Raw genomic sequence first — 27,820 nt, forward strand, 5'->3', positions numbered from 1 at the left:
AAAAACTGTTGCCAGTTTTCAGCCAACTAACAATATCTATCAACTTTTAACTTACTAAACCTACAGCAATCTAGCTTTCATAAATTTGACTCTCCTGCAACAGCTGTTGCTAATGTCTCCAACTATCGCCATATTCCCCCACCACAATTAGCTCTTCTCCAAACTGCTTCTTCTTGACCTCTTGAAAACAAATAACACAGTCAATTACTCAACAGTGCTCCCAATTCTTGAGTTACTAGGTGCCAAACGGATTCTACTCTTAAGTCACCAACTACTGTGCTGCAGGCTTGTGGTGCAGCTCAACCTTAACCTCCTACTTATCAACCCTTTCATTCTGCAAGTTTGTTTTGAATCTTTTTTTGAGGCAAGCTCAAGTATTCCCCACTTTCCCGTTCACTCCATTATTTTTGCTAACTCACTTTCAGTTTCTATTCTTGACATGTACTTTCTGTATGGTCCAACTCCAAGTAGTAGTTCATTACTCTCCGGCTGACAGTGTATTTCCTAACAAAGCCCTCTAAGGATACAGACTGGTTGCTGGCAGAGATACAAGGATATTTTTTTAAAGTGGACACTTCTTAGGTATAGCACCTAACATCAAATAACTCTAAACAGTGATTAATGCCCCACAAATTTCACAGGGGTTTGTATGCATACTGAATAGCACCCACTGTAACAGTACTTGATCCCCAGAGGATCACAACAAGTTAAGAATAGCACAGATGCACCCCAGATATTTAACGTGTTAGGAACAGGAGATCCAATTATAACGTTGAAAGGATGTCTGTGAATACTGAAATTGTTCCCAATATATGAATATATCGACCGCAACCTCGATGAGTCCTTGCGCTTGGACTCATCGAGGATGATGCAGGACGGACATCTCTTTAATCTTGGATCTGGCATATTAGACCACGAACTGGGTCTAATCCATACTTCCCACCATCTGACAATTGTGTCCTCATGCGGTGGGACCATACTTGCAATATGGATACTATTTAGACATGCCTCTCTGCATAGACCTATCGGACTATATATTCATATATTGGGAACAATTTCAGTATTCACAGACATCCTTTAAACGTTACAATTGGATCTCCTGTTCCTAACCCGACAAGACGATCCCGCTCATCAAGAACTACACAATCTCTTCAGATTGCTTATTTTATCACGCTGCTCCTCTGAAGACGTTCTTGATTTGTGATAAGCCCTGAAGAAGTCCCTCTTAGGGACGAAACGCGTCGGCTGTATGGTGTCTCAATGTTCCACTATGAAATAAAAGAAATCAAATCGAAGAATTCTGATCTTCTTCTGAATCATTTCTAAAGATAGACCAAAATTTCAACTTGCTTTACGTTAAATATCTATGGTGCATCTGTGCTATTATTTCCAAAACAAAAAGCAGCAAATAAAATTAAATAGTAAATAACTTTGTTGTGTCTGGACAAGGAACCAAAAGGGGGGCAGGTGGAGTGGCTGTGGCTAGTAGGGAACAAACTGGTGTATGGAACCAAACTCAAATCCTATTTGTCACATTTGTGGACTGCCTGTATAATTGAAGGGTTTTACACAAAATCACATTTTGCTCTACTTTAAAAACACATTAAAGTCTAGGAGATCTCATTTTACATAAAAAGTGAGTAAAACGTGTCAGTCTGCTCACCTTGGAGGGAATACAACCAACGTTAAGGCACGTTCCACCCAGTGTTTCATTTTTTTCTACACAGACAGTCTATAAATGTAAAAAATAATAAAGATACATTACATGCAAATCAATTCAGACATATTGTAAGCAAGCTCTTACTATCTTACTATTTAAAGGGGCCGACAGTAGGAAGGAAACACATTTTCTTGGGGCAGGGACAACTAGGTTCACCGAAGAACGTCTCCATTCAGGGCTTCAACATGGGCTAAATTTCCAAGGATTTTCCAGAGATCCCCAAAGTAGGTACTATTCCTCAAAATTGGAAACTAATAGTGATAAAAGGGGAATCAACTGGTTGCTCAGATTCGGAGATCTGTAATGCAAGCAGGTAAGAATCTGCTCCGGGAACACACTGAGGTTTCCAATCTGTGAGCTGCATTTCATGATTGCATGAGCAAAGGGTCCAAGGCACGGGAAACAAATACAGAAGATGCAGTGGTGGCCCAGAGGTAAAAAAAGATCAACTTGGATGGTGGGTCATGACTACAGAATGGCTCAAGTGATGGCTACAAGGAGTACAGGAGGCAACAAAGGAGAAGGTAGCTAGCTCTCTTGGGAGTAATCCCCTGGTGTACATAAATCACCTGCTGTATAGGAGCCATAAGAAGTCTTGCAATGGAGATTGCAAAAGTGGCTCCAGAGTGGGAAAAACCTTACAGACACCTACCATCCAGAGACATCAGTGGATAAAGGATGGATCACACAATTTCGAATGAGAAGGCCATTCAAGGTTTACAGTTCCCATGTGGGTAGATCAAACATTTTGAAGAAGAAAACAGTGGCTTACTTGTAGTGGAACTGACTAGATGGAAGAGACAGGACTAACCCTTGGGCTGCCTGCTACTTCTCATCTTACATTGTGGGGAGGAGTTGGCCAGTAAGGACCAGTGGTTGAAGGATTAGTGATCTGTATAAATATCTCTGGTTGGGAGTACTGCATGCAACTTCACTAAGATATTCTCTCTGCTCAGTGGCAGAACATTCCCATATTGGGTGGAGGCACTCTGTTTGGACCAGAGCGAGGAATATGAACTCATGGTTCTTAATGATCTGGTTTGGTGGAGTACAGTGGAATAATCAGTTGATATGTCAGACAAGTCCAATCAGAAATGACTTGGTGTAAAAAGAAGTGTTCTGCTATCTCAAAGGCCCAGATCAGAAACCAATTCAGTGTAAACCCTGCAAAGAGACAGAAATCCAACGTGAGATCTTGGATATTTCCTGTCTGCATTTCTGTAAGCCACTTCTACAGAGAATGCCTAATATTTAAACCCTATATACTGTCAGACGAAACTCAGATGTACAGCCCACAGTAACACATGAAGAAAAATGTATAAAAATACATCAACAATATGAAAGGTACACAAGGCAAGATTAAGACCGATAACAGAGGTAAATATTAGGAACTATACATGACAATGGATGAGGAAATGGTAGGACATGGACTTTAAGGCGGCTCAAAAGACAGTGGAAGACAGCACTAAGTGAAAAGCTAATAACTTGCTGTTCAATTTGCACACAGATCATAATCAAACAAGTAGACTAGATCAATAAACATGCAGTACATTTTACAGAGCAGCCACAGACCAGAGAAGCACACTATGCAGAAGACAGGGCATCAAACATCCTAGGGAATATTTTAACCAACTGTTCTATGGCAGTGTTATTGCCATCGCTTTGCTTCGGCCATGCAGTGACATTCTTTGCTCTGAAACAAGCAGCCCAGAAACTGTGCACTACGAGCATGGCAAAAACGTTACCTGGAAGCCCAGTTGCGCTGCTTTGATGGCAGCGACATATCCTCCTGGCCCAGATCCAATGACGGTCACATCAGCATCCACTTGAAAAAAAGAACAAACTGAAGTTTAATAATTCTGGAAGTAACTAAACATTAACTCAGACTTAAAAGTGCCCACCGAGCAAGATAAGAAGTCTGATACAACTGCATTGGAGCTATTTACAAGGTACGTTTCTAACTTTCATTTCAGTCACATTACAAGTATCTCAATTCATATGCCTTTTTTCCCATACCGTTCACGGATCACAGTGGTCACAGATCATTAGGCTATGGATAGCAAAGGGAGGCAATTGTATTTCTACGGAAATAAACAGCCTTAAACAAAGATAATGCCAGTCATTGTTCCACATTTTTCACCACTGTAAAAGAATGCTTTCTGAAACAGAGTTCTTATTCACGCAGGAGTATATTCACAATTATTAAAGAATGGGATTTGCTTCCTTCCGCTGGTGGATTTTTGCATTGTGAAATGTAGGATGATGAGGGGGAGACCTCAGTAGCCTTGCAAGTTTTTGAAGCACACTTGGAGGTAGGACCCTTTAGCTAGGAAAGAAAGCTTGTGTATTGCAATGAGAGAAACGGCATGCTAGTGCATGAAGTTCAGAGTTGTGCTGGAATCCACAGCACTCTATTTGCAAGACGTGTTAGTAAGGCAATGTGCAGAAACCTGTAAAGGTCCATGTTGGATGGGAGCAGTGCCTGTATGCTGGGTTTCTTAGTACAAGATTGAAAGAGATAGCAGAGAGCAAAGTGAAAAAAAGATTTGACTATGCCAGAAGTATAAATATGATGAATGATTTAATTATTTTCAAGCAGATGTGGCTCTAGAGTGCATGATGGACAACTTGTTATGGAAGGCACGGAATCTAGCAAAAAAAGTAATCCCTATGATTGGCAGTGAATATATTCTAGCGCCTACCAGAAGAGCAGAGGACAACACAAACTGTTACTTAACTAGAACCCTGGTTCTTCTGCATGGGTAGCTTCCCCAGACCCATACACCGATTGTATTTGTCCACCAACAGGGAAAAACTCCGATAATTCTTTTAAAAACATTGTGCTGCACTACTTATTTGAAAATATAATCTCCAACTTCGAATGATACGACAATCATAAGTTCAGAGACCTTTGCTCCTGATGTCAAATTCCCTGCCAGAGCCGGTAGGTTTTACTGTTCATTGACACTCGTGTCACGAGTCCATCACGAAGATGCTCAAAATGGTTTGGCAAGTCTTCACGCAGAGGGTTGAACAGAAATATTCCTTCCCTTCAACGAGCGCTGTCTAGATCAAGACAGAATTTGTGGCTGGTGGTAGGTGATCATAGTTGAAGTACGTGTTAAAATCTTTACGCTCGCTCATAGCTGGAAGACCTCACGCACCTGCTGAACGTGAGATGTATGAAGTTGGCATGGATATGTGTACCCGAAGGGATGAACTTCCCTCTCTGGGAGTCCCAGGGTGCACTGCGGTCTCCAGCCCCAGAGCTCCATGTAAGGTTTTGAAGAATTTCTTCAAGTTGGAAGTAAAAAGTAGGTTTAGGAAGTAAACGGTTAATTCTCACTTCTGATGGGATTTTAAGCAGGTGAAAATGTTCAACATATGAATATCTTGGTAACTAGAAATTCACATAAACGAAAAGATAACTTTTTAACAATAAAGATACTGGTCTGGTGATGCAGCAACAATAGTGCATTCGTGTGGTATAGCACCATGGATGCCTGTAGTATACTGATAGGTATGACCATGGCCACCATTGTGCCAAGGATGGGAAATATAATGGCCAGGATAGCTACTTTTCTTGGCTAAAATGTGACCCAGTCATGCTCTTAATATATCAGTAAGGGTTGCCAGTATGCTCAAGAATGCCCAAAATGTACAAAGAACAGCCATTGTTAAGTCATTATCACTGTTATTCAATGAAGAGGTAGTTGTGCTAGAGGTGAATCCCTTATGATGGGCGCGGCATATACTTTTGGTGGGTTTTAACACCAGGCATACCTTCATAGATCAATACTGTTTTTTTAAGGGAGGGACACAATAGCAGATACACACTTGATGCACACAGAAACACATGCACTTGAAGCTCTTAATTGTCTCAGCTCTGGATCCGGACCCTTTCCCCTCAGCTCCTGGGATGATCTTGCCTCCAAATAACACATTTCTGACTCTGGCTCCTGCAATCTCACACTTCGGTGAGCGCACACTAGCTACTGTTGTAGTCCTCCTGGCATTTCTCGGTTTGCCCATTGTTCCCACTTGTATTGTGACTGATGGGGCAAGGCCAATCTCCGTGTGACTTTGCTAGATTGAGAGTGGAGGCAGAAGGTGTTTGGCAGATGCCGTCGGCTGAGACTGTATTTTAATGTTATCAGGAGTCCCTGCCCCTGGTTTGGCTTGCTGCCACTCTAAGAATCTTGAGATGTGCAGTGCTGCCATCTTTAAAAAGCCCATATCCTCTGAATGAGTCACTGCACTGATCTTCACCTCTGAGAGCTACTTATTGTGCTCCCGAGCCACAGATCTCTGATGTAGATGCTGCTTATCTACAAATCTCTAAATGACTCCCCTGTAAAAGAGATCCTCCATTTGTGCAATCAACCTTGAGGTTGTCACAATGGAGGGAAGAGCTTCAGAGTACCAAGAAGAAAGCAAACGTTTTTATAGCAGACTTCCAGAAAAGCACTTTTTCACTGCAGTCATCTACTAAGCCTTGTGACTGTTGTTGTGTGGCCCTATCAGTCTCCTCTTCGCTGACCCCTCTGGTACCACATGACGGTCGTGTCAACTACAATGACCCCTGAAGAGCGAATTCCTCTGGTTTTACTTGAACAAGGATACTTGGAAGTCACAATCCTATGCCAGTAGGCTGTGCACCTTCATGCTAACATAACCACTGACTTGGGGGTATTAATGCAACATCTTAAATAATTGTTGAAAAGTGACCCCTTTTTGAGTGGTCACCAGCAGCGGCTCCTCAATTAAGGCGGAGGAGCGTCACCCCACTCCTCTCTGAGCAGTGCAGAAAGGGAAAAAAATGATAACACAATGTATTTATTTTTCACTACTAGTCAGTATTTAACTAACGAAAAGTGTCTTACTTCATTTGCAATATGAGCGGGCGGGGCTGGCTGTCATGACGAGCAGGGAGGTGGAGCGGTGGGCACCGTAAGTACGCGCAATGGTTTGGACGGCCAGTTATGCGCCATTAGCATTTTTCCACCTGGCTGTGATGCACAGCTGGGTGGAGAACAGTCGCAGACACTGTCTGGCCACTCAGACCAATTCCGACTCTGCTGTCATGCTGTAATACGATTATCAGCATGACAGCAGCGTCCTGATTGGCTTAGGGGAGTCTGGGAGCCTGTGTGCTGCTGGGAGTCAAAAGATGAAGGAGGCGAGGCAGCAGCCAGAAGGTAAATCATTTTTCTTCTTTTCGGCCAGATTTTCCTCCTTCCCCCCACTTCTGTACCGCAGCAACTGCCCCCCTGGTGGTCACCTCAGTTTTCGACTTTTTTGGTTACTTACCTGCTGGGGTAATCTTGACCTCCAACACTAAAACACTACTATCCAGTGCTTAGTGTATGTGTTTGGATCCCTAAAACAGGTCTAAATGGACTTAAAACCAGATTTTCACATTTAACTTTAACCAGAGTACATGGTGCAGAAATACACCTCTAGCATGGAAAGTTAAATGCCACTTTTGGACGGCACCAGCCATTGTGCCATCCATTATAGTGGTGATGAAAACATTCCTTTAGGGCTACCCTTTGTAGCCTGGCAGCAGCAGCTTGATCCCTGCTACCCTACCCAGAACTATCAAAATAACCCTATGGAAACCTGATTCTAAATATTAAATGTGTCACCCCTAAGAGCGCCTTGCTGCCCACAAGGTAGGGTGCATAATATTTAACAGTGGAATGTGGGACAACAACAGAAAAGTCCCCCAGTGACTAAGCCTAAAACAACATTGTCACTAGTAAAAAATGTAGCTGGCACATAAGAAAAGTCAAAATATTTACTTTTATATTTAATAAAAATCCTATCTAATGGCAAAGTCAGATTTCCATTAAATATATGAGAAATGTAAATTTTAGCAAGTTAACTTTCCCTAGGCTGACGATGTGCAGGCATATTTGCATCAGCTCTCCAGCAACTGCTCAGTTGGTGTTTGGCCTGAATTAGGTGTGACAACTGCTCCCAGAGCAGAGACAATGCCTGGGAGTGGGGAGGAGTTTTACTTCCACTGACGGGAAGATAAAGTTGTGGTGGGTAAAGGAACTTAATTTACTTCACAAGTACTTTAGGTCATACCTGGAAAGCCCCAGCTTTTGCTTCCCTAGTCAGTCTGCACTGAACCCAGTGTGAGGAAAGCTACCCCCAGAATCAATTCTTAGCGACCACAGAGGAGGGCACAGATCAATATGCTGGCCACACCCCAGAGTGGCACACAGGCTCTGAACAAGGGGAGAAGGTTTTCCTTATCTTGGATTTGGAGGGAGAAGAGCAGCATAGGATTGGTTGCAGTATGGCAAACAGGAACTGCTGAAAAAGTGGGTAGGGCTGCCCTCAGAAACTTTACCAGTATTGGTTAGGGAGTAGGCAAGAGCCTCCCCACCCAGAGGCTGGGGAAACCTACAAAGCGGAAATCTCAACCAACCTTGCTCAGAGCTCTTTCTGGACATGCTAAAGAACCATTGAGGACTGGGACTGCTATCTGTGCCCTGTGAGGTGCTCTGAAGGACTGGACCTGCTCCCCCCCCTTGTTCCCAGGACATACACATGGACTCCAAGGGTCAGTTGGCTGGCCTCCTGTGTGGCAACGGGGTCACAAAAAGATTCAAGAGGCCTTTTCCCTACAATTCCCAGGTGACCGGTTATCAACTGGACTTTGCTAGTGGCCTGTGCCTGGCACACAGAGTTTCTAAGTGCTCTCCTCCTGAGTTACAGGGGGATTAGAAGTGTACTCCAGAGGTTGCTTGGACTCCAGGACAAAGTTTGGAAACAAATTTAAAACTTTGCTTCACGGCTCCAGAGCAAACACTACTTCCAATGAAAAATACCCAACCGAAGTGCAACAGCTCTGTACTGAATGTCAAATTCGTCCCCTTGAAGGCTATAGCATCTCTTTACAACTTAAATTACAACATCCATTTCAGTTTTGGGACTCTTTCAAGCTCCATAGATAGCTTTAGTGAGACCAACCTGTGGCAGTTATCTGATCAGCAGTTCCACAACAGTGGACACAATTTCACATTTGTGGTGCGGGGAGGCAACTTTTTCTTGAAAAACATTACAGAATCTCTTTCTGGGTTAGGACTTTCAAACTTTTAATTTTATTTTATTTTAGCCACATCTCTTCTTCCAACTCTCCCAAGTCTCTCTACCCACCCCACTCTAAGTTTCAACAACGGGTCGGGCGATTGCTAACCAGCTTCTTGTAGGTGAGCAAGATGGCCTTACGGTCCATGGGTTCCAACAACAGGCGATCCTCCAGAGGGGACGAGTCAGGGAGGGGACTGTCTCTAGGTAAGGCAGAGGACACTGAGCGAGTGATCTGTAAGTACCTGAACGTCTCCAACGGAGCCAGTTGATACTTAGCTTGAAGCTCCGGGAATGATGCTAGCCTCCCCTTAAACCCAGATATTTCTGACCGTGGAGATTGCAATCAAATCCCACTTGTCAAACCTTGGACAAGCGCTAAGTCGACCTACGATATCGGGCTCCCACAGGGGGGTTGCCTTCGTCAGGCGCCCGCGCCACCCCAATCGTCTGGTGACTTCATGCCAAATCTCGACCGTACGCGCCGTGGGACCTGTTAAATTAAGTTTGCGGGGGATGGTGTAAAGTGCCCTGTTGTACCCTCCCCGTCCCATGAGCCAGTGATCGGTGCGGAAATTAGGCTCGTTGTGAGGTTCAAACACCCAGCAATTGACTACCACCAGCTGAGACGCTTGGTAGTAGAGAAGGAGATCCGGTAAAGCGATGCCTTCATCGTACCAACCCATGGTAAGTTTGTTCATAGCGATGCACGGCGTATGGCCCTCCCATAGCAGTCCCCGCAATAGTCAGTCGATCTGAGAAAAATAAGAATCCGGAATCCGAATAGGGGTATTCTGTAGTGCATAGAGAAAGCGTGGGAGTGCTAATATTTTAAAAAGGGACGCGCGCCCGAGAAGAGTGAGAGGGAGAGAGCGCCAGTGCACATCTGATATAAAATGCAGAAGAGGTCCGAGTAAATAGTGTTAAAAAAAGAGATCGGGGTGAGGAGTGATGAAAATACTCAAGTACCGAAAACCCCGAGGTGCCACCGGGATATAAAAGCCCCGGGGACTCACCAGGGGAGAACCCCACAGCGCACACATCTGGGACTTGGACCGATTTATCTGCTAGCCAGAGTGGATGCCGAAAATTTGAAAAATGTGGAGCACCCGTCGCAGCGACCGCGCAGGGGAGGCCAGGTACAAGTGGATATCATCGGCATACAACAAGATGCGGTCCCCATGGCATGCTGTCCACTTAAGCCCCCGATCACCCTGACCCACACCGCGAGCAGCTCCAAGACAAGGGCAGAAAGCAACTGAGACAAGGGGCAGCCTTGCCTTGCGCCCCCATGAAGTGAAAAAGTGGAGGAGCAATGATTATTAACAACGACATGAGCTGTAGGTTGGGTATACAATAGCCGAATCCAACGAATAAATTTGGGCCCCAGACGGCCCAGAACTGCGAAAAGAAAATCCCACTCAATGTTGTCGAAAGCCATCGAGGCGTCCAACGATAAGAGAATCGCGCCTTCCTCGATGGTGTGAAGTCTGCCAAGGACCCCATGTACTTGATGCAGGTTCCGGGCCGTATTTCTCCCCGGCATAAACCCGGATTGGTCCGGATGGACCAAATCAGCAATAAAGTGGAGGAGGAGATGCGCGAGAAGTTTGGCCAGAATCTTAGCCTTGGAGGGATATAGGGCGATACGATTTGCACTCCTCAACAGGTTTGTTCGGCTTATGAATGACCACTATAGCGGCAGTGCAGATCTCTGCAGGTAAAACACCTGACTCAAAACTCTCAGTGTATAAATTAAGCAAGTGGGGTGCCAATAACATTGACATAGGCTTAAATAGCTCGATTGGAAGCCCATTAGGGTCTATAGCCTTCCCAGAACGGACATCTTGTATGGCCTTTTGAACCTCCGTGACTGTGATGTCTGCCTCTAAAGTCTCTTTGTCTTGCGGCGAAATGGTAGGGATATCGAGCGTAACCAGAAGATCAGGAGACAGGGAGGTCTGAGAATTGGGAGAACTCGTGTATACCTCTTCGTAATAACTAGCAAATATGTCAGCTGTATGCTGGGGGTCAGTGATTAGGGTACCCTCAGAGTTGGCTATCGCGTGGACCCTTCTAGCAGCCTGTTCTCGTCGTTCAAGCCACGCTAAGAGCTTACCCGTGCGTTCCCCCTGCTCATAAATCCTGTGTTGGGAGGCTAGCGAATGTGCCGCCCCATCCTCAAAAAGAAGCTGTCGGTAGTCCTACCTCTTGATTGCAAGACTGTAGCATGAGGCGAGGTCAGGATCTCAGGCCACCGATTCCTCCAAACTAGAGACCTCAGCCTCCAGTTCCGATACTCTCCTGGTCCGCTCCGCCGTGTGTCCCACCATGAGCTATAAAACCCTGCCCTTAATGACCGCCCCGAAGGCCCCCCACAGCGTCTCTGCAGAGTCGACTGAGCCGACATTTTCTGCGAAATAATATTCAGCATCTTTGCGGAGAGCATCCCCAATGTGTGGAATTTTCAGCGCCCATGGATTTATGGATATGGAGCAGGGGCGTCCCCCAGTGCGAGAGCCCAGAGTCGTCAGGACGGGGGAGTATTCGGAGATACCGCGGGCCAGGCAACCGGACCTAGTAAAAAGCCGAACATCCTGGGCATGAGTGAATAAATAGTATATCCTGGAGTGACTACCGTGCACTCCGGACTGGAATGTAAAGAGAGTGTAGGATGGGTTAAACCACTGCCAGATATCCACGACCCCCAAAGCATTTGCGAACTCAGACAATTTTGATCCTCTCGAGGAATCCTGCAGGGGAGGAAGGTGGTCTAGAGACCCAGCCATCGTGAGATTGAAGTCCCCTCCAAACACTAGCACGCCAAGTGGCAGGTCCAGCACCAGGGTCTTTAAGACACGTAGTGTCGGGCGCTGTAGTCCGGGGGAAGTGGGGGGGCGTAGACTTAGACAACATTAACAACACGCCCTACCCAGGTGCACGAAACCGCAGCGTATCTGTCCTGGGGGTCAGTCCAGGAGTTTTGGATGATGTAGGGACAGCCCTTCCGAAGTAACCCCCCCCCCTTCCCCCCCCCCCCCAGAGCTTGAGGTAAAGCCAGAGTGGACCACCATTTTGTACCCTATCCTGTTCAGGGCACCACAGGAGTTACCAACCCGGTGCGTCTCCTGCTACAACACCAGGTCAAACTTGTTGCGTTTTTTAACGTACTGCAACACAATGCCCCTCTTAAGTTTATAGCCCAACCCGTTAACATTCCAAGTGGACAGATTAAGTGTCAGACCACGTTTCATTACGTTCATCTAGTGGGAGTCAAGTAGTGACAGATAGTCAAGCATAGGAGTGGGCATGACAAGTGAATGGAGTAGAAGAGTGGATAGGTGAACAATATTGTGTACCGGTGTGAGCCAAAACAAGAACAGAAAAAAACAGCATACCTGAAACAAAAACAATACCAAGGATACAATGGGGTAAAGCCAAGCACCCAATTAGTTGTCCTCTGCTTCCGAGACCATTTGAAGGAGAAATGCCTAAAGAAGGACAAGACTAAAAACCATCCCAAAGAAAAGCCCCCCCACCCTCCCCACATCACCAACGTTTGCTCCCCCAACCCCCCCACTCTGCCTCCCTACATGATGGTAACTGAACCTTCTGCCCTCCAAACTAAACCTTCTGCCCCCCAAACTAGCAGAGTTCCTATCGCCCACCCTTCCAACAAGAACTTGCAAAACCGCATGGCCAAACCAAGCACATGTCCCCAAAGAGTCAATATCTGTCTCAATAATGAAGCAGAACAATCAAACATGTTTGCTTCAAAAACATTGTCGAGGGTCAAGCATAGGTCGCAAATCCCCACATCTGGTCTGCGGGGGAACTGGTAGGAGTCCTGGTCCGCAAAAACAGGCAGGACAGTCTATCTTTGGCTGAAGAACATCTGTTGCAATATGAGCAGTTAAATCACACCCGATGCTCACCATCCACCCAGAGTCGGTGCACCCCCTAGAGGAAAAGCCTACAGACCAGTTATTCGGCACCACCCGCAGCCTCCACCGGCCCGCTCGCGGCAAGCCACCGCTGGAAGCTTGCGAATCGTCGTCCATCCTCTCACCCCGAGCATGATGGTTACAGCGGCCCGCCCTTCGCCACCCCTCCAGCCAGTCCCAGGTCTCCTACGGAATGGTGAAGAACTAGGATTTTCCCTCCAACTCCACCCTCAACTTGGCCGGGAACATCATTGCGTACTTCACATCCTTGTCGCGGAGCGCATACTTGACCTCTAGGAAGCTTAGTCTTTGCCGCTGTACCTTGAGGGTGAAGTCCGGAAAAAAGGTTATGCGACTGTTCTGGAACACCACTGGGGGGGGGCGGAGCGGGCACATTGCAGGATAACATCCCGGTCACGAAAGTAAAAGATCTGTGCGAGAAGCGGCCGTGGGGGGGGGGGGGGGCTCCAGGCCTTGGTCGGCCACCAGGCACCCGCTCCACCAAGAAGAAGTTGGACAGTCAACATGGTTTGAGGTAGTTAGTGATCAAGTCTTCCACGAAGAGGTCAGCGAACGGCCCCTCCGCACGCTCCGGCACACCAATTATACAGACATTGTTGCTCCTGGAGCGCCCTTCGTAGTGGTCCAGTTGTGCCTCCAGCTTTGCAGCATGCGTTTGAAGATACGACCAAGCTGCAGAGGAAGGTGGAGGACCTACAACCAGGGAGGTCGCTTTTACCTCGACGTCTTTGAGTCAGGAGTTCATGGCACGCATATCCTCCCTAATGAGACACCTCGGAGACCGTGTCGATCCGAGACTCCAAGGACGTGCAGACGGACGGTAGTAATGGCGTCAAGGATGTCTTGCAGTGTCAGGTCCGGCTTCTTCCCTCCGGACTCAGGTTTGTCAGAAGCAGTGGTCCCCGCTTTAGGACTCGGGCCAGAACCCCCGTCCCAGGAGAATTTTGTTAGTTTGGCCAGAAGGGCCGGCCGCTCTTGAGCCACGACCCCCCTGCCATGGTGGAGATAGGACTCTTCTGTCCAACTCCCTTGTGTTGGATACAAAGACCAGGAGGTGGTAGCCAGGAAGGAAGTCGTCGGTATCTGCCCTTAGCACTGGAGGGTCCGTGGGGGACCAAGATGCTACTGCCAATGGCCCAGCACAGCAGCTTTTCAGCACCAGAACGAGTTTCAGGCCAGCGTCAGGCCACCCAGGGTGCGCACCACGGCCGTGGATCAGCGGCAGCAAAGGAGGAGAAGAAGGGCCCAGTGCAACAGAGAGCAAGACAGTGACAGTAGATGGGCACTGGTGCAGTGGCAAGGCGGGCAGCTGCGCAAGACTGAAGCACAAGTCCACAGGAAGTCACAGGTGTCTCCACTGCCCCTGTAATAAAGCCACAGTCAATTCATGCATTCCAGGCCAATGAAAGCCTGTCATAAGTCAGTCGCAGCCCGCACTGCACAGGCCGGATATGAGCAGCCAATCACCGTCACTTAGCAAGCAAAGAGAAAAATTTCATTCAAGCCATCTCAGCATCTGAAATCTTCACTGTGCGTTCATCAATATCTTTTTGCACTCTTCTCATGACAAAACCATGCACCTGTTAGTACCATCATCTAAAGTTTCTGTTGTGGTCATGGCAATCACCTATGTGAAGCACAAATCATGAAAGTTGGTTAAATTTGAAGAGGGATTAGCATTAAATTCTCAATTGCTTGATGAGCTGAAGTTCTGTCTCTCTGCACAGTGACAAGATAATTTTTGCTTATTTTTTCATTATAAATTTCCTAACAAACAGGTCAGAACTACCATATTCTTTCACACAAAGAAACTGAAAAGGTTGGAGGGGGGGAAAGTATGCAAGCATATTAGGCCTGGCATCTTTTGGCATGATATCCCCTGTCTTTTTGCTCCTGACCACCTGTTTTCAACCGCGTGCTGCATTTCGTTTTTGATGGGTGTGAGAAAGTGGCTCTATATATACTGGACTAGAAGGAAGTACAGTGTGTATAGAGTCCACCAACCCCAGAGGTATAACAGAGGTTAAAGTCAGAACCGACCTTACTCTCCAAAGTGGTAGCTTGGTCGAGTAGTAAGGCAGTACCAGAGGACAGTGTAAAGCATTTGATGTACACACTCAGTCAGCAAAAGGTTTCACACACTCAAGGACTGAACTCCCGGCCAATTGTTTGTATATCCAAAGATGTGGTTGTTTCATTTTTAGAACCAACAGTAGTAAAAATATACTTTTCAAGTTACGAGTACTCTCATGTAAATACTTTGCAGAGGAGCCATAAGTTTGTACACACAATAATCACAGGTTAGCTAATAAGCAATGCAGTTCTGAATCACACTCTAGCATTGAGCTCAATGGGTTTTCATAGAAAAGTACGGTTGATTACTTTATGGATTACTTTGGTAGTTCCAGGACTAGATCTTGGATTCAGTCCGGGGGTCTAAGCTGAAACCAGATTAGCAAAAACGTTTTAGTTACAGTGATGATTTTTCCTGAATATAAAGCTGGTTTAAAAGTTCACACTTAGAAACTTTGAGGTGATTCTCACAATGTTATTCAATGGGAGGACATTCAGGTTACAGGTAAAGTACGATCGAGTTACTTTTGTAACCCAGCACTAGTCTCCTAGGGCCAGCACTGGGGGCTTAACCCAAAACAGGTCGGTAATTGCGTTTCAGTATGTCATACGATCTTTAAAGAATATTTGCAGTTTTCAAAAGTAGACACTTAGAAGAAATTTCATAGGAAAAGCAGACAATGGGTTCCTATGGTGAAAATACAGGTTATAGTAAACCAGCTAGGGATTACTTTTGTGGTTCAGTACTGGGCTGAAAGGAACAGTACTGGCTTCTCTCCTGATCACAGGTGAGTATTTTCGAATTCGGACTTTGGCTGATTTTATAGGAATATTTCCAGTTTTCAAAACTTTACACAGAAAATTTTTCGAGTCAAAAATGGGTCAATGTTTTCCAATGGCAGGTAAGTGAATTACCGGTTTCCAGGTGAGTACTTGGTTGGTGAAGTTAGGGTTCTGGGCATAGACTCAGGGGTCCTCCAGGGTCAGGTGAGTACAGTGAGTTCAGTCCCAGCGGCGCAGGGGCGGCCGGGTGCAGAGGTAGGTAGGCCCAATATTATCCAATGAGGGAAAGGGGGCGTTCGGTTGGCGGCTGCTGGCGAGCAGGCCACGCGGCTCTGGGAGCTGGGGTCCTGGTCACTTGATCAGGGCAAGAAGGGAAGTAGGATAGGGCAAAGAGGTCACAGCCAGTGGCACTCCGGCGGCTGGGTGCAGGGTGCTTTTGAGCCATCGGGCGCTCAATGTTATCCAATGAGGATCTTGAAAAAGGAACAAAGGCTGCAGGCTAGGGGACAGTGACTCTTCAGGGGCGACCAGCACTTTGAGAGGTAAGTTGGGATGATGGAGCACAGGTAGGTACCCCAAAGCGTGGCACAGGGGGCCGTGGGGCGCCGGGTGTCTTTGGGGGTCGGAAAAGCTTACCCTCCGCTGGTCGCGGTTGGGGTGGCCCCTGGTTCGGAGTCTACAGGCGTCGGCTGGTTCGTCGAGGAGGGTCTTTGGGCACTGGACTTCGGGTCCCAGTCGCCGGGGGGACGTCCTCGTGGTCTTGGTTCGGGTTGGCCCGGCCCGGGCTCGGCTGGTGCAGAGTGGGCTGGTCCGGAGCTTCATGGTGGGCACCAGGTGGGTTGTTGCAGCAGAGCCTCTGCTGTAGGGAATCACAATCTTCGAGAGGGTCAAGGCAGGCAGGTCCTCTGGGTGTCCCAAGGTTGCTGTCCGCGGAGGTCGCCAGGTTTAGGCAGGAGCAGGTTGCAGGATCAACAGGCCGGTAGGGCTGGGGCCAAGTCAGTTGTTGTCCGGTTGTTAGCAGCTGCACGGTGGGTCTTCTTCTTGATCTTCTTTCTTCTTTTTGATATCGGGATCTGAGAAAGGAAGGTTCAGTGAGCCCCTAAATACTAAATGTAGGGGGGTTACAGGTAGGGCAAGGGCAGGGGCCAATGGGTCCCTGTCCTGGGGCGAGTACACCCTCTAGCCTGCTCCTCTCCTGTGGGAGGGGTGCAGGAGCCTAGCTGGGATTGGGCAGGACTCCCCATCTACAAGATGGCCGGAGCCCGGGGTCGTGCTTCACCTTGCCTCCTCCACCTGAGGGGTGAAGTTGGCACAGGTTGGGACACCACACTTACGGACGTAGTTTTTCCCGCCAGTCTTCTCGCCAGAGTGGGGGTAGGGCTGGTGGGGGGCTGGTTGCTGAGTACAGCAAATGGTCTGGAGAAGCTCTCAGAGGCGGTATGCCTTTGAAGCTTCCCCCTGTCCATCCTGGGGGACGAGACATAGCACCTCGCCCAGGATGTGCTTTGTTGCAGACCCAGGAGAGCGGGGGGCTCTCCACCCAGGGGTACAGCAACATGTCTGCTGTATGGCAGCCTCTGCAGCCACTCAGCCCAGACGTGGATTGTAGGTTCGGGTTTTTGGAGGGCATCTCTAAGATGCCCTCGCATGCATTTTACATTAAATCCCACACTGGCATCAGTGTGGGTTTAATGTGCTGAGAAGTTTGGTACCAAACTTGTCAGTCTTCAGTGAAGCCATTATGGTGCTGTGGAGTTCGTGAATGACAACCTTCCAGCACCATATACTCTTAAATGGCAACACTGCACTTACAGCGCCCAGGAATGGCCCTGGGTGCTGAAGGGGCACAGGGCTCATGCACCTGGGCCCTCACCTTTACCATAGGACACCCAGCTAGAGGGTTGACTGAAGTATGCCAGGGCAGTGGGTTCTGTGGGCATGGCACACAGGGATGTGTGCCATGTCGACTCTTGCTTTAGTTTTGTACTTAGGCACTCAGCCTGCAAAGGCAGTGTGTGTGAGCCATGGTACAGGGCCCCTGAGGGTGGCGCAATAAGTGCTGCAGCCCTCAGGGGTCTTCTCTGGTCACCATGCCCTGGGTACCTAGGGTACCATTTACTAGGGGCTGACAGGGGCCAGAGATGCCAATTGGATATTTTGTTTCAGCATAGCTTTTCTTTGTAGGGAAAGAACACAGGCCATGGGTACCTGATTGGCAGGGACCCAGGGCACACTCAGTCAAAGTACATCAGCAGTTCCGAAAAAAGTGGGGGCATACCAAGGCAAGAAAGATGGCACTTTCTCACACTGGGTTTAGGATTCAGGGCACTTTACCACTGCTGACCAGTGCTACAGTGCAAGTGCTCCCTGTTTAAAATGTATTGGTTATCCATGATTGGTATATTTGATTTACTAATAAGACCCTACACAGGTGTGCCCAGGGCCTGTAAATCAAATGCTACTAGTGGGCCTGCAGCACTGACTGTGACACCCGCATGAGTAGCTCTACAACCATCTAAGACCTGCCACTGCAGTGTCAGGCTGTTCAGTTTTGACCTGCCATTTTGACCTGGCAAGTGCACCCACTTACCAAATGCAAATCGTCCCTTTTACTACATTCAAGTCACCCTAGGGTAAGCCCAGGGCAGCCCCATGGCAGGGTGCAATGTATTTAAAAGTTAGGACATTTACTGGTGTGTTTTACATGTCCTAATATTGAAATGCGGCTGATTTAATTTTTCACTACTGCAAGGACTAGCTGTCCCATAGGATAACATGAGGATTGCTATGAAATATCTTTTAAGCATAATTTTCCATTGGGAGCAGATAGAGATTTGGAGATTGGGGTCTCTGAACTCACAATTTAAAAATACATCTCTTTGTGAAGTTGATTTGAGTGTTTGAAAATGCCACCTTTAGGAAGTGGACTTTTTTTGCTTAACCTTTCTGTGCCGCTGCCTGCAGAATACACGTCTGGGTTGGATGACAGTTGGGCTCTTGTGCATTCACTCTAGACATTCACAGAAAGGTAGCTGAAGTGTGCCTTGCATATCCTGATGGATCATCACCAGGGTGGTGAGCTAGAGTTGTGGAAGGAGTGGTCAATGACACCTGAACAGGACTGTGCCTGTCCACACAAAAAGCTGTCTCCACCCCGCTGTAGTGTGTCTGGAGCCAGGTCAGGGAAAGGCAGGGTCTTATGCACTGCAAAGACTTACCTTTGGGGTTTGCCTACTTAAAACGCAGAAACTGGATTAAATACTAGAGCTGCGACACCATAACTTCAGAACACTTCTGGACTAAGAGGACCTTCTCCCAGGAGGATAAGCTGGATGCTGTAGGAGGGGCTGCCACTCTGGCTGTTGCTTTGTTGTGCTGGCCTGCTGCTTGCTGCTTCTGTCCTGGGAGGGAAAGTACTGGACTTTGCTTTCTACATCCTACTTCCAAAGTTCTCTAAGGGCTTGTGCATTTTTGCCTATTGTTAAGAGGTCTCAGGGCTATAAAAGACGTCACCTACCAACGACTGGTCTTGCCTTGACTTGCCAAGTTCCTGGGCCTTCAAAGTGTAATCTGATGATCCAAAGATACAATCCACGCATCAACTCCCAGGGCCTGTTTTCTCAATGCATCGTCGCTGCCTGCCCCAAAGTGTGGTTTCTGATCGGCACATCGACCAAAGCTTTCACCACTGGCCCCAGCTCACGGATGCAACACATCAGAAAATTGTATTCAGCGTGAGTCCAGGGCACCATGTCACCAACATCTGTGACAACTGCTCTGATGCAAAACCTGGTTGGCGGCTGTGGAATCGACCCAGCTCCTTCCTTGACTAGCAGTGAGAAACAGACATATCACCTCCCCTGGCAACAAGGAACTGACACATGACCTCTCTAGTGTAGTAAGGAACTGGCACATTGCTTTGCTTTTCCAGCACCTCACCTCCCCCATGCCTGGCACCATCTTTGATTTTTGACACATCTAAGGTACTATGTGCTAAAAAGAATGCATCAATTGATTTCTAAAAACTAAACTTGCTTCATCTTTTAAAAGAGATATCTTGACTTGTGTATGTTGGATGTTTGTTGTCTTGGTCTTGTTTTATTCAGATAAATGCTAGCTATTTTTCTAAACTGGTGTGGACTCCTTATGTAGTGTTTTCACTGTGCTACAGTGTGTATGTACAAATGCTTTACTCATTGCCTTTGAGATACACCTGAATGTTCGTGCCAAGCTACCATGGGGTAGCTGTGTGACTTCCTTACCCTGACTAGTGTGGGACCCTACAGGGACCCTACTTTGAGTGAAAACTACTGCCTACTGAAGACCCCATTTCTAATATTTATTGCAATTGTGGGTAAAAAAAAGAGAATAGGGCTGAAGATATGATTAAACCTGATTTTTTTTTAACTTACTCACTAAAATATGCTTTTGAGTCAAAATCAAAATTGAAAAAAAAAGAGGCAGTTGATATTAAATGAAACAATTTGACATGACTAATGAGAGCCCACATGCATTGATGCGTCCTAGTCTAACTAAGCTGGGAAATGTTTTATGGAAGCTGTGTTTGTAAACCTCAGTGAACGATTGAAAGCACCCCGTTTCATCCTCCGATTTTATAAATGATTTGCTTTATAACGAAGGTTTAGTACTACAATTTTCTCCTCTGCATAACCATTCTTGTAACGATACTAAATTTATGTGCCTCTGATTTTAAGTTTAATTCATATGTACCATCAAAGAGCAAATGGAATGTTTTTAGCCACTTTAGAAAAGCAGGAAGCAATATACTTACACGGCTGATCGGAGTATGTTCTTGATGATGTGGGAGAAAGCCTCTGTAGTCCATGGGAAACACGTGCAAAGTAACTTCTCTAAAGGATAACACAAAAAGTATGTGGAATTATAAATAGTGTTCAATAACCTCTCACATAGCATGTTTTACAGAAACAATTCCATTTCTGTTGCCGCTTTTCGACTCACCTAACTTCATCTGAGCACTGCATTGTCATAGTTATGGCAGGCACCTATCATTTAATACCTAAAATAATTATGTTTCACTTGATTTATCTGTAATCTCCGTTTTTAGGTCTTGCCTACTAGACAGTACAAGCTCTGTCTGTTGCGAGACATACTGTGGGCTTACCAAGAACTTACAGGGCCTTAGAGCCCGTACATTGCTTGACCTGTCACTCATTTGCCTGATTCTTATTCATGTCCCAACTTGTCAATCTTGTGTTTGTCTCACCCTAAGAGCATAACCTCTTTAGGTTTTGTGCTTGCTTTTCTTTTTTTGGGTTAAGGACTCCAAGGGGGTACTTGTGTTTTCACACTGTCTCCCTAATGTACTTCTGCCCCACTGCACCTCAGATTGCTCTCTGACGTCCACGTGCTTCACACCGCTCCCTCCATGTTGCGCTTATCCCCGTGTACTTCCAACCAATTGCTTTCCGGCCTGCGTGCATCTCTCCTGCACCATGTTCTGTTTCACCTATTTGCTCTCCCAAGCACACTGCTTTGCTAGCTCTCTGTGTAGTCTGCTGCCCCAAAACCTCCGACCCCATGTCATTTTAGTAAAATACATCTCTATCCAGTGGCACAACATTTAACTGAGTTTCAGAGGTGAAATACCAATCTTCTAAAATTCTTTGTGATTGACAGAACACCTTCAACTAAGAGAAGAGGCAACACAGCATTGTCTTTAAGGCGTTCAGAATCAAGATGCATCTTAGAACTTTTTTATTTAGGGCCCCAATGGTCTCACTAAGAGCAAAGATCCGAAGGTGCATTTGTGGCAGGTTGCACACAACAGAAATATTTGTAATTGCAAGTGCTGTTTCCCCTCTGCATCCCTTAAAGAAGCATTGCTATCTTTGTATATAGATTTTTAAATGGTTTAATTCATTTTTTCACACAGGGCTAACTGAAGTACGCTGAATCTGAGCTACATCAATCTACTAAGCCAATGACTATTACATTTTTCAATGATGCCCACTTGCGCTTAATCAAAATTATGACCTAGTCCAAAGTACACATATTGATGTTTGGTACTGGTTGAAATGAATTCCCAAGGTGCTTGGGAAATTTAATTTAATGAGAACATTTCACTCTAGTATGGTTTCTACCATGTATTGTTTTATTTCATTTACATTCGATATTATGACTATTATGCGAGGTCAGACATGTCTGTATGAAACTTGCGGTCTCATAAATAATTTTTTTACCACTATGCATACATAATGCTTGGCAGAATTCAGTGCAATAATCGACTAATTCTAAATTATGGGTGATATGCTGCCCATTGGGCTCGATGTGCTATTGCAAAAGCATGCAGGTGTTGCCAATAGTGGGTGGGGTTGCTCTCACTCTCCAATCCTGATGTAAAGCCCGGTTGTGTAATGTTCACATTCATGCACTGCACAATTTTGTCGGGTGGAAGTCATGACAATAACAGAATATATGTTATTTTTAAGGGTTTTTATCTGCCAGTTTACAGTACTTCGTATTTTACATCAATTCTTTTTGTTGATATTGAGGAAGATTTCAAAGTCTGTTATAAAATGACTGCCACAATTCCACACTAGGAGTAGCCATTGTGCTCTCATTTATTTATGTTTTTAGGTCTCGCCTGTCGATGCGCATGCGCATCGAGCTTGCGAGACTATGGGGGCTTAACCACTCTTTAACTGACTTGCAAGGAATCGTGGCGATTCCTTGCAGTGCCCGTGACTTTTAAGCTCAATGCGCATGCGCATTGAGCTTAAAAGCGCGTGCACATCAGTTCCCTCAGCCGCACTCCAGGCCCCCGCTCCGCCCCCTCCCCTGCCCGCCGTGTCGCATTTCTCCTCCCCCCTCCCCTTATCTGCCTTCCCTCCGTCTGTTCCCTCTCCCCGCTCCGCCCCCTCCCCTGCCCGCCGTGTCGCATTTGTCCTCAACCCTCCCCTTCTCTCTGATTGGCAACCCACGTACATGAGGTATTTTCAGCCATAAATAGATTTTATGGCTGAGAATACCTTTGTGATGAAGTCCCTACGACGGATCTCTTTATATGCCTAATTGTTTCTTATACGCCCCTTAAACCAAATGTTACATTATCTTATCGATATCCGCTGTGATACATCATATACCTTCCATCCTTAATCATATACTTTTAGATTTTAGAAGGTATCTGCAATGTCATGTACATTTCCTCATCAATTCCCAAATCGGGTTCGCCCAGCATGTGACTGATTCGGCCCCAGCCGTGTCAGTCACGCATGGAACTAAGCCGTCGAGAAGTCTCCCGCATTCTCTGCTAGTCTGCTCACTGCTCTACGAAAATAATGCATTTTAATTGTTCAGTCTGAAACCTTCTCTCGCGGAATAAATTCTCCGCCTCTCGCGGCAGCCAGTGCTCCCGGGGATTCTGACTGGCGGCAGGGAAAATAAATGACGGTGCTATTTTTAAATCCCACAACGTGCGCACGTGCACTTAGCGCATCGGCAACTGGCTCATGCCAAGCCCTTGCCAGCTCGTTAGGGGCCGCGCGACAATGGAATCTATAGCAGCAGCCACGTGACACCGCATGGACCTGCAAGATTACCAGGCACACTCGACACCAAAATATACCTGGCAGCAAAGCGCAATACTCCTGGGTTGTTGGCTTAGAATGCCTAAACGTTTTATCATATTTTTTTGCAGCATTCACCCTTATATTTAGTTAACTTTGTGTGACTGTTTTTCCATATATATATTTTTTTAATTATTTGCAATTCATAAAGTTTCACTTATTCTGGGGACAGCAAGGTACTGTGCAGGCCTTGGCTGTGGGCACATCAGGACAGGTCTGTGAGGGGCGTGCACACTGCACTATAGGTGCACTATCATCCATTGCCAGCTCAGACATATGGAATGTCTCCAGCCGTGAATTCACCTCTTTGACATGTTGGGTGCACTTCTTTTCGTACAGCCCTGTTGAGGCTTCAGTAGGTTTGGTCTGAACACGTCACGGGCAGCATGCCAGGGTGCAACGATCATTATAGCTGTACGTCGCGCACAATGTCTGACCGCCCCAGGAATCGGGTGTGTACGCCTCTTTGTGTTCTCTGCACTCAGTTCTGGCTCATTTTGCGCTGTATGTTGCAAACTGTTTCAGTTGTGCAGAGGCTGTGTTCTTTCGGTGCATTCGCCTTTTTCCTTGTGTTTTTCAGTTGCGTACTGCTCTGTGTGTAGTCTTTGCATTTGATGCACGCTGGTTTGGTTTTGTATGGGCTGTGTGTTCTTTATGTGCACACTGCACTAGCTTAGTGCCCCGTCTTTGCATTTGATGCACGCTGGTTTTGTTTTGTATGGGCTATGCACCTTAAATTTGCTCTGTTCCATACATACTACAAAAACATTCTGCATATAAAATGCACTTTTTTATGTAAACCGTCTTTAGCAAAGTAAGCTTAAGAAAAAACACAGCGCAAACTAGTAATGCACTGTTTTCGTTTTGCCTGAAAGACAATAAAGGCTTTCACATTTGAAAAGCCTGAAACACCTGATTTTCTATACATCATCATGTGGAAACACAACATATGTCAGTATCCGTTGGTGACACACTCCAAGTGGTGCAAACATCGTTCCCTTTACCTCCATTGCCTAAGTGGTATAAACTGTGCTGCTGGAGTTGCGCTGCTTTGCACTGGAGCAGGTTCTCAGTAATACGCCCTAGAGGCGGTAATATAAACACAGACTCAATATATTGCATGCCCCTAAAGCGCTTGCTGTTCAGTACTTCGGCTATGCAGCGCTATCAATTAAAGATGTCGGGCAAATGAGCAGCACTCCTCTCATTGACAAGGGTAAACATTGGACCCCGCAGCCTGCGGGGTGGGCATAGATGCCGGCAACAGATGCGCTAGCCCACTCAGCTGTCGCAGCTCTATACAGTATCATTAAACTTGCCTTTAGACTAGGTTTGGTAAGGGGTGCGCGCCCGTGCCTATTTTTAGAAGGGTGGATGAATGGGGGTGGTAGGCATGTGATTGTATGCGTTTATCGCCGATATTACTAAGTGAATGAAACAGGCCATTGTGCATTGGCTAAAATTATTGGATCACACATTTTTCAGTCACTAAAGTCGACAATATTAATTTTCTTTATTCTTATAGTCGCACCGAGCAATTGGTGCAGGCTGAGAAGCCTCGTTACTGTTAAATATTTTTTAGGAAACACTTAAAGGACATTCTAGGTTTGTCACATTTTGTGGCAGTGCATGGATACTCTCGTACTGCTCTGTGTGTAGTCTTTGCATTTGATGCACGCTGGTTTGGTTTTGTATGGGCTGTGTGTTCTTTAGGTGCACACTGCTCTGGCTGTGTGCAGTATTTGCATTTGATGTACGCTGTATTGATTTTGTATGGGCTGTGTGGTGTTTAGGTGTATGCTTATTTATCCATGTGTGCATTTGTGCATGCTGCTTTAGCAGTGTACTTGCTCTGAAACAGGGTGCAGCAAAAGCAGTTTTTCATAAGCTGTGTGTTCTTTAGGTTGGAGCGTCCTAAATTTTAGAATGACAACCATTGCGACTCACCTAGGTTTAATGGACATGTGGTGTGCCCCCCCCCCCCATGTCATTTTTTCTAATACTGCTACATTTATTATTAAATAGCAATATCGAAAAGCTAATTGCTTGCATATGCTGGGACTTTTTCAACTCGACTAAACTGGCGCACGATCCACCTGTGGGTCACACAACCCACTGTTTGGGAAATGCTGGTTTGGCTGCATGCTGCTTAATCCCTGTGTACTTTGATGCACACTGCTCGTGTTATGTGTACTGTCTGAACTATTAATGCATGCTGCTTCAGTTGTGCATAGGCTGTGTGTTCTTTAGGTGCACGGTGCTCATGTTCTGTGTGAACCGTCTCTGCATTTGATACATGCTGTTTCGGTTTTGTATGGGCTGTGTTTGTTTTTGGTGCACGCTGCTCTGACTGTGTGCACTGTCCACCACATCCACCATCATCTCCACCATCACCTCCACATCCACCACAACATCCACCTCCACATCCACCGTGACATCCACCGCCACATCCACCACCACCACATCCACCACCACCACATCCACCACCACCGCATCCACCACCACCGCATCCACCACCACCGCATGCACCACCACCGCATGCACCACCACCACCACACCCACCACCACTTCATCCACCACCACATCCCCTACAACCACCACCCCATCCACCGCATCCACCACCGCATCCACCACCGCATCCACCACCGCATCCACCACCGCATCCACATCCACCATCACCACCACATCCACCACCACATCCACCACCACATCCACCACCACATCCTCCATCACCACATCCACCACCACCTCCACCACCACCTCCACCATCACCTCCACCATCACCTCCACCATCACCTCCACCATCACCTCCACCATCACCTCCACCATCACCTCCACCATCACCTCCACCATCACCTCCACCATCACCTCCACCATCACCTCCACCATCACCTCCACCATCACCTCCACCATCACCTCCACATCCACCATGAAATCCACCGCCCCATCCACCACCACCACATCCACCACCGCCACATCCACCACCACCACCACCACATCCACCACCACTTCCACCGCATCCACCACCACCACATCCACCACCACCACATCCACCACCACATCCACCACCAGGTGCAAATGCAATGTTCTTGGATTTTCGTCACAATAAAATACACTGAACATAATCTTCACAAAATTAAATTACAAACGTTTAAGCTATTGCCATTTATAAATTACAATAAATTTTATTTAAGTATTAATTATTTACAAAATTAAAAGCCATTGTTATTTGCAATATCAATACATCTAAGTCACGTAAAGACAACACACATTGCATTATAAATGCTATAGGTGTCACATTTGCGAAAGTTAAAACTATTGACATTGTAACTGACAAAGCTATTACTTTTGCTATTTTCAAAACCAACACATAAATAAAAAAAGTGTCATTTACAATACCAATTGCTCAAACTTTCCTAATGCGAGACCTATTGCATTTCCAATGCTTGTTTTTTTTGATCCCCTTGCCCACTTTTTATGTCAATCAAGGAGGTTTGCGCCAATACAGGTCAGGTTTGCTGATACAACACGTTATGAGATTGAGGTAATAAACTTAATTGGCAAAACACCACTTTGGAGACTGCGCTTTATTCAAGATTTTGAAGTATTTTTCAATAAATGTGTAAATGTATTTCACTGACACAACCAAAGGTTAAAGTGATGTTATAGTTAGGTGAGTAGGTCAGTGACAAGATAATATTTAAAACAAAAATTCTAAAAAAAAAAACACTGAAATTCACCAGTTACAGTTATCTCAAGTAACTATAAATTGCGCCTTAAAGTAACTACAACTTCCACCACTGCCATGCACAATCTTGTTATCAATGATATAATTTCAGATCTCATTAGGGATATTATCAATGCAGTCATTAAACATGCCATGAGTGATGTAACGTGATAGTATAAGCAGTGCAAAGATGTGGCAGCATCCAGTTTAGAACTCGGGACGCAGTCCTGTAAAATAATATTAAAAACTGTATATACAAGCAGCACAGTAGGAATACCCTGCCCTCCTAGGCCTGCTGGAGGAGGTCTTGAGGGAAACCTGCCACTATGTTTTTTTTTCTTTTTACTGCAAATTTGACGAGGATCCACAGTAAAAGTTTTTTTTTTTTTTTTAAAAGGGCGACTCCAATCAACGGGCCCGATATATTTAGGAGAGGTTGGCGTATGCCCCCCTCCCGAGCCATTCTGAGGTGCTGAGGCAACTTCAGAGTTGATGTGGGTGCCCCAGTTCCTCCTGATACAGCCACAGCAATAGCAACCCATGGGGCCAAGGGGAGCCTCAGGCTCCCTTGCCTGCACCCATCCAGAAAGTGGCAGGAGCAGGCAACATTTGTTTGCTCCCACCAAACAGGAGAAACTTTTCTTTGCACCAAAACCCTTCCTGTGGCCATTTTGAGGTTCAATCAGGGAGGAGCATGTCCCCCGCCCCACCCCGCCCCCCCCGAAAAAGTTAATTTGAAATAAGTGGAGTAGGCACTCATTTCACATTCACTGCTCCAACGGTGGATCACCCCATAATGCCCTGTAAGAGCCTTTTTAAAAAAACATTTTTGATGCTGGTG

At 46.3% G+C, this 27,820-nt stretch overlaps 1 protein-coding gene across 1 annotated transcript in view; it reads right to left on the minus strand.

The window, feature by feature from the left end:
• Positions 1-27,820, minus strand: part of LOC147666007 (dihydrolipoyl dehydrogenase, mitochondrial) — a 193,208-nt gene that overhangs the window by 142,253 nt on the left and 23,135 nt on the right. Inside the window, exons 2-4 of the mRNA XM_086949329.1 lie at positions 20,438-20,516; positions 3,466-3,545; positions 1,664-1,732 (exon numbers count right to left, since the gene is read on the minus strand). Coding sequence (XP_086805455.1) covers positions 1,664-1,732; positions 3,466-3,545; positions 20,438-20,516 — 228 coding nt within the window. The remainder of the gene's footprint in view (positions 1-1,663; positions 1,733-3,465; positions 3,546-20,437; positions 20,517-27,820) is intronic.

This window comes from Lissotriton vulgaris, unplaced genomic scaffold (genome assembly GCF_964263255.1).
Source record: "Lissotriton vulgaris unplaced genomic scaffold, aLisVul1.2 SCAFFOLD_1018, whole genome shotgun sequence".
Taxonomy (NCBI): Eukaryota; Metazoa; Chordata; class Amphibia; order Caudata; family Salamandridae; genus Lissotriton; species Lissotriton vulgaris.